This window comes from Cynocephalus volans, chromosome 14 (genome assembly GCF_027409185.1).
Source record: "Cynocephalus volans isolate mCynVol1 chromosome 14, mCynVol1.pri, whole genome shotgun sequence".
Taxonomy (NCBI): domain Eukaryota; kingdom Metazoa; phylum Chordata; class Mammalia; order Dermoptera; family Cynocephalidae; genus Cynocephalus; species Cynocephalus volans.
In genome coordinates, this window is record NC_084473.1 from 57,993,015 (window position 1) to 58,006,498 (window position 13,484).

At 38.7% G+C, this 13,484-nt stretch overlaps 1 protein-coding gene across 8 annotated transcripts in view; it reads right to left on the minus strand.

The window, feature by feature from the left end:
• USP34 (ubiquitin specific peptidase 34) overlaps window positions 1–12,945 on the minus strand; it is a 226,199-nt gene extending 213,254 nt beyond the window's left edge. For all 8 annotated transcript variants that reach the window (XM_063078358.1, XM_063078359.1, XM_063078357.1 and 5 more), the window contains exon 1: window positions 12,420–12,945. In XM_063078358.1, the coding sequence (XP_062934428.1) occupies window positions 12,420–12,462 (43 nt within the window). In that variant the 5' untranslated portion in view covers window positions 12,463–12,945. The remainder of the gene's footprint in view (window positions 1–12,419) is intronic.
• Between the last annotated feature and the right edge of the window lie 539 nt (window positions 12,946–13,484).

Here is a 13,484-nt window from a genome sequence, read left to right on the forward strand (position 1 = left end):
ATATACCAAAATTTTAACAATGGAATTACAAATGTTTGTTTTTATTTATACCTGTAAGTATTTTCAAAGCTTTCTACAATGATTAAATTACACTCATAAGCAGAAAAAAATTTTTTTACGTAAAACAGAAAGGGAAAGCATTGGGCCAGCCCATGGCTCACTCGGGAGAGTGTGGTGCTGATAACACCAAGGCCACGGGTTCGGATCCGACATAGGGATGGCTAGTTAGCTCAATGGGTGAGCGTGGTGCTGACAACACCAAGTCAAAGGTTAAGATCCCCTTACCGGTCATCTTTTAAAAAGAAAAAAAAAAGAAAGGGAAAGCATTGATCCATGTGAAAAGTTATAAAGAAAACTGTTCCATCTGCTTTGGTAAACAGGAGGCCACTGGTGACCTGTATGTCGTAAAATAGTTTTTTGCTGAAAGCACAGCCAAATTTCAGAAGTTTGAGAATTTAAAAAGATAAAGGAATAAAAAGAGACAGCTGAAGAGCAAGGTCCTAGAGAAAATGGAAGAAAGGAAATAAAACCAGAGAGAATTCTTTATAAAGTTTCAAGAAAAGACAAACTATGTTTACTATTCCTACAAAAGTTTTTACTGAAATAATCATTTCTCCCATTCCAATCACTTTTTAAAAATTACTTGAAGATCAACTAAAATTTTATCAAGTCCATGAAGCCTTCTCCAATCTTACCAAAACTAAACTCCTCCCGCTGCACTGCAGCTACAAATATTTCATGGAATTTACCATTTGATTTTTCATACTGTTTTTGTGTATTTCTTAAGCTGGCACTGCATTAAACGTGGATATGCACTGTCTTGTTTAATCTACACAAAATCCCCATGTGATATGTATTTATTGTATTCTTATCTCCATTTTCAAATAAGAAACACTGAGGGGTCAGGGAACTTAACCAAAGTCTGAGTCTTAATAACAGAAGCAGAATTTGAACTCAGGTCTGTCAGATTCCAAATATCACTCTCTGAAGTACCACCATCCTAGTGTCTCGTCTGCAGTAGTATTACACTCTTAACATTGCTTAAGGAAAGATACACATTTAAATAAATTAGCTATGAAGTAGGTTTGGGTGAGATCAACTTCAGGAATGGGTCCTGACTGGTTTGATCCAATCAAAGTCCATTCTCTTTGGACTCTATTTCAGGAATAAAGCCAATGATATATGAAGTGATGTTTGCTAGGGAGGTTTTGGAAAAAGGTTTCTTGTTCTTGTACAATAGGTTCCAAAAAAAATTCTCTCTTTTCCTCCGCATGTTGTAAGTATACAATATGATCTAAAGATGTGGTATAAAGATGATGTAGTAGCCATTTCTGCTACCATGGGAAGGGTCAAACTGAGGTCAAAATCAAGGAATCATCACATAGCAAGCCACAGAGAAATGAAGTCCTGATAATGTTATGAATTCGTGGATTAAAAGTAAACCACACCTGAAGACAGCACCTACCTGGACTGCTTAGTTATAGCTTTTTAAAAGTCCTTTTTGTTTCTGTCAAAGGAGTTGTTTTTTCTGGTCCCTGCAACAGAATCCTGACTGGCTTCATAAGTAATACCCAATCTTAGATTTCTAACCCATGGATATTAATATCAAAGGCTACTAAGGTATTTTTTAAAAAACCAAAACCCTTGACAAAATAAGTTTTAAAAAAATCAATACAGTACCTTTTTATGAAGGGGAGAGGAGTGTGAGCAAGATGTCACCAAAATAAGTACTGACGGCACTTGAAATATCCAAGAAAAGTGAGAAAACAGGAAAAAACACCACCTACAGCCTACCCTTGATTTCTCTTCCATTACCCACCTACAGTGATCTTAGGATTTTTCAAATACTTTAATAAATTAGTATCGATCCTAGTACAGGTTGAGCATCCCTAATTCAAAAATCTGAAATGCTCCAAAATCCAAAACTTTTTGAGCGCCAACATGACGCACATAGGAAACACTGGGGCACATCACAGTTTGGATTTTCGGATTAGCGATGCTCAACCAGTATGTATCCTGCAAATATTCCAAAATCCAAAATACGAGACTTTTCTGGTCTCAAGCGTTTTGAATAAGAGATAATCAACCTATAATGTGCAGTCACTGTGAAACTTAGTCATAACCGATAGGTACAAAGAACTAATAGTCTCATATAATAAAAAGCCATTGAAGAGGTAAACACAGAAATAAATAATTCTAAACTGGCAAGTGCTATGTAGGAAAAGAACCAGAACTACTTCAGAATGGGCATTCAGGAAAGGCCTCTCTGGAAAAAAAATAGTAATAATAATAACTCAATGTTTAAGTCAAGACTTGAAGGCACAGGAAGGTGGACATAAAGGTTTGGTGGCAGCAAAGAACATCACTGTAAGAAGGTAAAGAGAGCAAGGGGATGAGGTTAGCAGAGACCATGCCATATAAAGCCTCATAAGTCACAGTAAACTGTTTCACTCCCCCTATTCCCAGCAACTATTTCAACCAGGTAAAGACCTGTTCAATCTTCCATCTTCCTTGAAACCTTGCCTAACCTACTTTAGCCAGAAATAATCTCTCCATAGTTCCTTTTTTTGTTGTTCCTTTCTTTCTTTCTCCATAGTTCCTTTGACAGTTTCTTACGAGTTTCCCCACTTTCATAGTCAGGCTCATCTTCAAAAAAAAAAAAGGCTTAGAGTAAAGTACACTGAGTAGAAATAAGAAAAACTAGATTCTGGTCCTAGCCCTGCTACTCATTAGCTGTGTAATTATTAGCCAAATAATTCTATTTCTCATGACTCTTGCGAAGTTCAGTGAAGATACATGAAATTACAGTGCTCAAATAGCTACAGAAGTACATTATCATCACTATATTATATATAATTAAACAGAGTATTCCAACTGCACAAGCATGGCATTACTTCCTGTAATTTGAGCACAATACTTAGCAATACTTGAAGAGAGCTTCATGTTGTGCTGGCTTTTTTTTTTTTTTTTTAAAGATGACTGGTAAGGGGATCTTAACCCTCGACTTGGTGGTGTTAGCACCGTGCTCACCCAGTGAGCTAACCAGCCATCCATATATGGGATCTGAACCTGTGGCCTTGGTATTAGCACCACACTCTCCCGAGTGAGCCACGGGCCGGCCCGTGCTGGCTTTCTCAGCACGCACATAATATTGTTAATAGTTTTCAAGCTTATTTCTAAAGCAACTGTACCCTTTTCTCCCCAAGAGATAACTCCAATTTATAAAACAGGTAAAACTGAGCTTTTAATTTTGAAACAAGGGAAGAGGTTCCAAGCACCGCCTCACTCCCTTGTAATAGGGACAATTCCACCCTAAGAAACCGTTTAAAAACCATGATCATTACTAAAAATCTTGAAGATGAAAGAAGTCAAGTCACAGTCCCATGGCTTGCCACCAGTCATGTCTCTCCAGGTTGATTTTTTTTTAAAAATCCATCTTTTCCACAAGAATAGCATCAGATTCAGTCAAGTGCCTTGATGTAATCAAAATGCCATATCTGTAGTAGTAACTTATTAATGCCATGACGATCCTTTACTAAACTTTCATTCTTTCCTAAGTGTTGATTATTTAATAGTAGTTTCCAAGATGAGGGGGATAAAAACAGCCTAAGACAATATCTACCATTCCAGTAACTTAACAACTAAAGCTTTACAATCACACATAACCATAAACTCTACCACCTTCACTAGATGTAATCTGCCCAGACTCGGACATTTTAAACTTGAACATCACTAACAATCTCTCATTTCCTCACCACTCTGGAGGTTAGAGTCCCTCTTAAAACACAATTTATTCTGCCAGTTTGGAGATTCTCCTTAGAAGGGAAGATGAAAACAAAGTGCAACTGGAGTAAAATAACATTTGGCTGACCACATTCTATTATACCACTCTACCAAGCACTGTCTCTTTATCTTGTTACTTTGAACACAACTTCAAAAGCCCTATTGTCCTAAGCATTTTTGTAAAGTCTCTATTTATTCTGAGCTTTAGTACTCTTACTACTACTCTTACATTTCTAAATTCATCATTGGTTACTGAACCTTTCTCAATAATCAGAATGTGGTTCGTGAGTCTGAAAGCAAAGTTACCAAAATAAAAAATACCTCCCTATTTTGTCTTACGGTGATTTAGAACCAGTACACTGCACTCTTAACATTTTAGAACAGTCGACAGATATAGGAGTCAAAATAAATAAGACTATAAAGCCTATACACTAAGGCTCTTATGTTGGGAAGATACACTTATCTTATTGCTAGATTTCCTTCCAGATATGCTATATGAGGTACTCAGCAATTTGACTTCATAGACTTTATTCAGGATGATAATCAGACAGCTACAACCCAAATGTCCATCAGGAGAGGTCTGGTTAATTTAAAGTATGAACAAATAATGAAAAATTATATTGAAGTTATTATAAAGTATAACAGAGGGCATACTGACAAGGAAAGATGCCTACACCTTATTAATAAAAAATCATATAGAGAGGGGCCGGCCTGTGGCTCACTAGGGAGAGTGTGGTGCTGATAACACCAAGGCTACGGGTTCGGATCCCATATAGGGATGGCCGGTTAGCTCACTGGGTGAGCATGGTGCTGACAACACCAAGCCAAGGGTTAAGATCCCCTTACCGGTCATCTTTAAAAAAAAAAAATAATAATATAGAGAACATGCCAGTTAGTGCAGCTGGTAAGAGCACAGCCTTATAATACCAAAGTCAGGTTCGGATCCCCAGACCAGCCAGCCACCAAAAAAATATACAGAGAGATAATATACAAAGTTATTAGTTTATTTAAATAAATAGTGTGTGAGGAAAGGGAAAAGAATTAGTGAAGAGATGTTTTACCAAAACATGAATGATTTATTTATCAAGTAGAGTTTCAGATTCTCCTAATTTTCTTCTTTTCCCTACCACTGGACTTTTTTCAAAAAAAGAAGGTATCCTTTCTAAAATGAGAAACAATAAAGCTACTTTCATTCTTTGGAAAAAGACTAATCACCCTGATAGAGAGATCAATGATAAGGGTTCTTAAATTTTCTCTTGCCACCATACACTACAGATGACACTTCCCCAACATAATCTAAGAACCTAACCCAGACTGTAACAAAGCACACACAGCTAACAATTACACTAAACCTTCAATAAAAGAGAGCTCATCAAGAGGCAATATTGGAATCAAAACTCTTTGGCTGCACAAACTCAAATGGTATTACAAGGGGGACAACTAAGAAGTAGCTCCCGCCCTAGGACTGGAAAGCCACCAAGGTGTTCTCTTCTGTCTTAATGGAGCTTCAATGTCAACTGTTTCCACAAATTTGCTCCAATTTTTTCTGCAAACAGCCTCCTCCACTTGCTCAGTGTTTCTGCTCCCCTACATCAGCTTGCTAAAGTACTCATTCTAGTTCAGCTGCTCATAGCTAACTGGCTTTTTCATTCAAAGATTCTAACAGGAAAAATCTTACTGATGACAGCAGCGCCACCAATCCATCAAGTCAGGAGTCCATCTCTACTCCAATCAGCAATGGCTAGGGAGTAGGGGCTTCCAGATAGATTCTCTAGAATAAGCTATACCTAGGCCAGGAAGGGAAACCTGTCTTCTACCATAATAAGGAAAGTACAAGAGAAGGTCAGGTATACACTATATTAATTCTCAATTAACTGAGTAACCTACATTGGAGATTATTTTTAATTTCCATAGAATCTAAGAGAAAGAGAACATTAACAGGTGTTGATCACATTAAAAAGCTAAAAGTCCAATCATTTTCCTGGTATATAAAGCCCTAAATCAAAGTAACTTAGCCATGTGTCCCACAGACCCAATCTCACCACCTACACGGAAACAACTAATTTTTGCCTTTTTGCATTGCCTAGTAATTTAGAATACAGTTGACCAGTGTGGAATTTTGTGTGTGGTTTTTTTTTTAAATAAGAATATACCGACTGGTTTATGAATAAGGTAATAAAAAGCAATACATGATATAATCGCAGCTGCAGCATAATTCATCCAGAAACTCTCATTTCTAACTTACTACTGTCTATAGACCCCAAAACACAGGATTTACATGAGCAATCACATTCTTCTATGACACAACTTTTCATTAACTAAAATGTTTACTAAGCACCTACTCTCTACAAGACACTATATTAGGACTGAAAAAATAAAAAATAAAACATGGCCCCTGACTTTGTTCACCACCCAGCAAATGAGGCTGATTTTTTTTTTTTTTTTTTTTTTAAAGAGAGAGGGACTATAACATACCTATGTATTCTAACTAAAGAGTATAGCCATTTTAACTGGTTGGAAAGGCTAAAAAAAAGATAAGTTTGGGCCAAACTGTACTATATGCCACGCTAAAGTGTTAGAACTTTACTTTTCAGGCAATGAAGAGCTGTGACAGTTTAAGCAGGTAACATAATCATACACTATTTTAGACAAGCAAATCTGAAAAAGTTACACAATATAAAAAAACTTTTTTAAAATCTATAATTTAAAACACCAAAATAAAATGCAAACAAAAAAGCAGGGAAAAAAATTCTATGCAGTGAATATGACCAAAGATTAATATACTTAATAAATTAATAGCTCATAAGTTAACATCACAGAATATTAAAACCTGAGAAGTGGGAAAAGAACACAGATAACTCATTAAATAAGAAATGCAAGTAGCCAATAAAAATATGAGTGGTTAAACATATTAGTAATTGGCTATTACATTTTTTGAAAAAAATAACATTTTAATAATAATATTCAGCACAGTTGAAAGTGGCCAAGTTCCACCGACATGGCTGAAAGAATAGAAATATATTCTTTCTGGAAAGCAAATGGACGATATGAAAAGGCTGGAAAATGTTTATATTTTTTGATACAGTAATGGCACTTCTAAGAATCTCTCTTTTTTTTTTTTAAGATGACCAGTAAGGGGATCTTAACCCTTGACTTGGTGTTGTCAGCATCACACTGTCCGAACGGAGCGAACTGGCCATCCCTAAATGGGATCCGAACCCATGGCCTTGGTGTTATCAGCACCATATTCTCCCGAGTGAGCCACAGGCCGGCCCTCTAAATGTCTTAAAGAACCAGGATGTAATTAAAAGATTTATGTAAAAGAATGTTCATTTGCAGCATTATTTACAACATGGAAAAACTGAAAGAATTGGAAGCAAATAATAGAAAGATTAAATTTTATATAAAATAGAATATTATATAGACAAAAACATGTTTCAAAAAAGTTAAGGAAAATGATCAAACCTAATGATAGGTAAAAGAAGGAGCTAGCCTCTTAGCTCAGTCGGTTAAAAAGCACACTTATAACACCAAGGTCACAGGTTCAGATCCCCGTACTGGGCAGCCGCCAAAAAAAAAAAAAAAAAAGTAGTGTTAGGTGTAACAAGCTATATATTAAACTACATCCACCTCATTCTCAATTTTAAAAATGTAAATGTGTACAAAAAAGATGAAAAAATATTACAAAGTATCAACAGGAATCATCACTAGGTAGGTTAGATTATTGGTGATCCAAACTTGAATAGTTTTCAATTTGTCTACAATGAGAATAAGCAACTCTAAAATCAGGAGAAAAAATAAGAATAAATGAAAAGGAGAAATGTAGCCTAGCCCACCTGGCTACAGTCTGTCATATATTGGTCAAGTAATTATTGTAAAATTTCTGACTGCCTCTTTCTGAAAATATAAAAATTCTTATTCACAGTCCACCTATGCATAAGAAATACCTATAAAGTAGATATTGTGTATAGATACTATGATTATTAAACATAAGAAACATTAATGTTTCATGAATACTAGCACTAGTTATCAAGTTATTATTGAGACAATGCTGATAGCCTACATGTTAACAGTATACTGCACATATTTGTAGTGCTTTATGATTTATAAGTTACTTTATAAAGATATTCGGATAGAAACTGTGTATACTGTTATCTTTGAAAGCCAGTATTTCAAATATTAATTAAGAGGATATATACTTAGCAAGATTAATTTACCAAGTAAACATCCATAAGTTGGGACTTGTGTATTGCAATAAAGTCAAGTTTTCCAATTTTAAGAATGAAATTTTCCAATTTTAAGACTTCACATTTTAGATTAAATGTGTACAAAAAAAGTTTATGTTACTAATGACTTAATGATTTAGTACCTACACACTTAAAGTATCTAAAGAACTCTATAAGCGTGGAGTTTTTTTGTTTTATTTTGCTTTTGCAGCTGGCCAGTACAGGGATCAAACCCTGGACCTTGGTGTTACCAGCACCTCGCTTTAACCAACTGAGCCAAGTGAACTCCAAAATGTATAGTTTATTAAAGGGCTCATTGCAGACAATTTTAAGAAAGATTCTCATTCAGCTACATTTACCATCGCTTTTAAATTCCTACTACAAAAGAACTAAAAAATTAAAATTAAAAAAAAAATTCCTACTACAATTGCCATGGAATTATGCCTGAATATTTAAAGATACATAAAAATACTGGAAATATTTTTTACTTTGCTGAACAAACAGTATACTCATAATAACCTCCTCCATTCAAATAAATGATCGTAAAATTTACACAGCATAGCACAACTGTTAAAAGCATGGGCTTTTAGCCTGATCTGGGATTAAAACCTGTTCAAATCCGGGCTCTGGTGAATATAGTCATGTGACTCTAAGCAAGTTACGTAAACTCTCTAAGCCTTGATTCTCTCATTTGAAAAGGGTCATAGGGTACCTACCTGAAAGAACTGATTAAATAAGAAGCATACAAAGTGCTCAGGAAAGTACCCTACGCAAATGCTCAATAAAATATTCTGCTTTAAAAATAAAACAACAAAATTATTCTGCAAATACAAATCAGGGCATCTGAGTTATAGCTTAGATTTAACTAAGCAGGTGACAGGTGATCTGTGGCAAACCACTATCCTGAGATTCAATTTCTTCACCTTTAAGATTTTTGACACCAATACTTACTCCTGCCTATCTTGAATGAATTATCCATTTTCGAGAATTTGGTAAATTATAATTCACTAAACACATAGAATAAAATCTACAAACTAAGTAAAGAAATAAAAAGAAAAAATAAAAAGAATAAAGTCTACAACATATAAATGGTTTAAACGACTATATACATTTAAAGCTATTTTCACTCTGCATTCAGATAATTTACCTTACCAAAGCAAATAATGACCTCAATTTACCAGTGAGTTCACTATGGTGATGGCCGAAAGCATAACTTTAGGCCCCCAACTTCTCACCAACATCAAGAAATGCTTTGGGCTTAGTAAATTGGTTCACAAAATTAATTATAAAATCAGCTAACATACAAACTCAATAGAAGGAGAATAGGAACCTAAGTTTTAAAGTCATGCTAAACTGAATGCAGCCCCACAAACTGATAGTAGCAAAATTCACTCAATGCATTCAAGCTTTATAAATTTCAACCTAATTAAAAGTGAAGCATTAAAAAAAGGAAAATGAAAACTCAAATACGTTAGAATAACCAATCTCAACAATACAAATACCAAAACCAAATGTTATTTTGAAATGTAGTTAAGAGTTTTTAGGATATCTGTCAAGACTCTATTAAAAAAGGAGATTGGGCGGGGGGTAGTCCTTATTATAGAGTTCTTAGCTTAGTTCCACAGATAGACTTCAATGGGCCTCTTAAACTGTAGGCAAAATTGTGGGTGTGTACCTGTGTATGTTTCCATGGTGAGAGTTTACAGCTTCAGATTCTCAGCAGGACTAAGAGGTACTGATGACAAAAGGAAGCCCTTTACAATTTTCTGTTACAAATTTTGGATAACTATATTACATTCTGCCAGATTTTAAAACAAACATTCTATATGAAGTACTTACCCTTAACAAAAATTCTATGCATATCTGATATAAAGCCATACCACCCACATTATGTCTACCCTTTCATTTATAACAGAAATTTTTTAGACTATATTTACTGGTGTGTCCAATTAGACTTCTTTAAGTTTCATCAGTGTTTGTAAATTTGACAAGAAATAGGTTTTTGGTTTTTTAAATAATTCTATCTTTTTCAACATCAACTTGAAACACACCACCCATCTCCTGTTGGTTGGTTAAACTGTAATGGGGAATTATATTGGGAGATAAATTCTGAGCACATTATTTTGGGACTTTACATTTCTAATCAAGATTGAATTGATGCTCATCTTTGCACAACCTATAGGGGGAAAAAAGGACACACTTCATAGATAATTACTTGGAGTGAGAGTACAAGAAACGCATATAATCTACTTCGATTCAGCAAGTTTTATCAAGCTCCTACAATCATGCTCATTATCATATTCTATCTATCATAGCCATGGATAAATACCACTTTGGTGAGATATAGGAATACCCTCTGCTCTTGTGGGACTTAAGAGTCTTACGTTTGGGATATAAGAACTACACAAAAGAAAAACAATTTTAAAACTACTACAGAAAAAAAAGCAACATGCAATAGCTTGGTATAAACTACATGTAAAATTGCTGAAATAATTTTTTTTAAAAAGGAAGAATCACTGTGAGATTATTGTTTAGGAAGCAAATTTTTAAACTGAGCCTTAAAAGAAATATGAAACTAAGTATTTTTAGAGACCATTGGGTTAAATACAAACAGAAAATCTTCATTTGTTCCTTAAAACAGGTTTCTTAGAAGGTCTGCATGGCCAGATTTTATGAACTTGGTTGAAATAACTGTATTTACTTAAAGGTAATAAAAGCTAAATTCTATCTCAATTTTGCATATTTCTAACTCTCCATAGATCCACTGTATTTCTTAGTGCTTCTAACCAAAATTTTAGGGAATTCCCAGATAATCTTCGATGAGACCTTTCATTATGATCAAGATGCCAGCTCTTTTTATAAGATAATAAAGATTAACAAACTTTAGTATCTTCACATACTATGTTTAAAGTTAATTTCCCTAGTTAAGTTTAAAATCACCAACAAAATTTAGTTTTTCCTAATATGAGTACATACTTCACAGCAAAGCTATTTATTCATTTTCCAACTTAAGAATAACAAAGTCATAATCACACAACTTATATCTGAGATACAAAATATGGTTTAGTGAAATAAATACTTATCATAAACCACCTGCACCATACAAAATATGGTTTAGTGAAATAAATACTTATCATAAACCACCTGCACCAAAAATAAAAGTATTTCAAAATACATTCAAATAACTTTAAAATTCTAGAAACACTCAGGATGACACAAACATTGGAAAGTATGTTGAAATATGTGAAAAATCTACTTACACCTGTCAGGAAGTAAACAGTGTAGGGAGCTGAAAGGAAAGTAGGACCCTTCCACTTTTATTATTGCCTTTGGTCATTAAAATTCAAACACAAACAGTACAGTACAATTTACAAATCAATTGTTTTAATGAATCGCATTAGAAAATAGGTAGTTTGGAAGTCTGTCGAAATATCACACAGAGAATAAAAATTCAAAGCCCATATAAACGGATCGTAAGTGAGCATTTTCTCAACAATCAAGTTTTTGTAAATTGATCTTTTCATCTAATTCACCTCTTCCAACTAGGCCTTTGGGCCCACAAGTAGACGACTTACAATATATCTTGTTTCTTTACGGTGAAATACCATCTTGCAAAGGTCAGAAATAAAATTAAAAGAATGGCCAGAAAAGATCAATGTACGCTCTTTAATAATAAAAAGTATAAGGAAAAAGGCCTTTCATTCCTAGGGACAGGCCATGACTATCCCGGGATGGTGTCTGGTAGTACGGTGCTCTCTCGTGAACAGAATCTACCACTAAAACGACGAACGGTACAGTACGAAGAAACATCATTAATTTATTTCAAAAATAGGTATGAAGGTTCCAACCATCACTATCACCGTTCATTTTCAGCTATTTGAGGGCTGGTAGAAGGGTTTAATGCACCCACAACCCCCAAGGGAGGGAAAAACCACCACCCTCCTCCCAGGGAGTTTAATGAAAATTAGCAGGTAAGAGAGGCCTCGGCGGCACACTGAAAATCAAAGAGGGCGGCCGGAGGATTGGGACTGCGGAGAATAGCCTCGTCGTCCGACCCCACCTCCCCTCACCTTCCCAAGAGGACCAAGGGGGAGAAGGACGCGAGGGGTTCATTAGTGCCTTCGTTAATTGACACCTGTAATGAGGAAACTTTCCGAGAGCAGAGAGCGCTCAGGCCCGGCCGCGCCGGGGCTCCGCGGCGGCCGCCTCTGGGCGCCCAGGTAACCGGGCCGGGCTGGGCCCGAGGCGCCGCGGCAGCCGCGCCACCGCGCACCTTCCCGGGGCGATAGGCCCGCACGCCGCCCGGTCCAGCCGTCGCCTCCCACAGGCCGCGGCAGCCGGGGGAGTCTGGAGAGCGATGCGGGGACCCCAAATCGTGCACCCCGACAGGCCGCCACCGCGGCTACTTACTTTCATTTAACACCTCCACCAGGTCTGCGCAGTTCTCGCACATCGTTCGGCCGCCGCCCCCCCCTCCCCCGCTTCGGATCGCGCTGACTGATCCCGACCGGCGGGGGGGAGGGGAGAGAGGCGGAGGAGGGGGCCGGCCGGCCGGCGGGGCGGGGAGGCGACGAGGGCGGGCGACGGCGGGGACGGGGCGGGGAGCAGGATGGGGGAGGGGGCCGGCGGTCCCCGGAGCGGGCGGGGGGGAGGAGGGGGGCGAGGGGAGGCGCACAGGCCGGAGGGGCGCGGAGGCGCCGGCGGCGGGGAAGGGGGGGAAGGACAGGGGGAGGGGAGAGGGAGGGAGGGGGCAGGTGGGGAGAGAAGCAGCAGAGTCACTTCACCGACCCGACGCCGCGGCCACCGCCGACGCCGCCGCCATTTTAATAGAGCGCTCGGGCTGCGCTCGGCTCTTTCCGCCCGGGCGAAGGAGCCGACTATAGGCGCCTCGCGCTCTCATTCCTCCTCCTCCCTCCCTCTCTTCTCCTCCCGCCCTCACACCTCTCCCTCCGCACACACGCCGCACGCTCCACACCCCGCCGTGGCCGGCTCGCCGCCCTCCCTTTCCTCTTCCGTCCGGCCTCCCCGCCCTCGGTCCACCCCCTCGGCGCGCTCGCCCAACCCGCCCAGCCCGGATCTCTGTCAGCGGCCGGAAGGGAAACGCGAAGCCAGCGCGGCCGCGGGGGGAGTCCGGGTGAGTAGGAGAAGATGGCGGAGGCACTGAGCGGGTCGCGGTTGCGCGGCGTCACCCACCGCTGCCCACGGCCCAGCGAGTGCCGGGTCACTCGCGCCGCCCTCGTACGCTTCGCCATTTTTCCTCCGGGCCCACGAAGGGGAATTAGTGTTGGTTTCTTTCGAGACCCCTCCCCCGCGCTGAGGCTTTTGGGGGTGGGGGAAGAAAGGGGTCAATGGGGGTGACGGGCAGGGTGACGCCGCAGGCCGAGCTCGAGCACTCGGCCCTCTCCCCTGTGAGAGTGGAGCAGCCCAAGCTTAACCCGCTTCGGTGTTTGTAGCTACCCTGTAATTCTGGGAGGC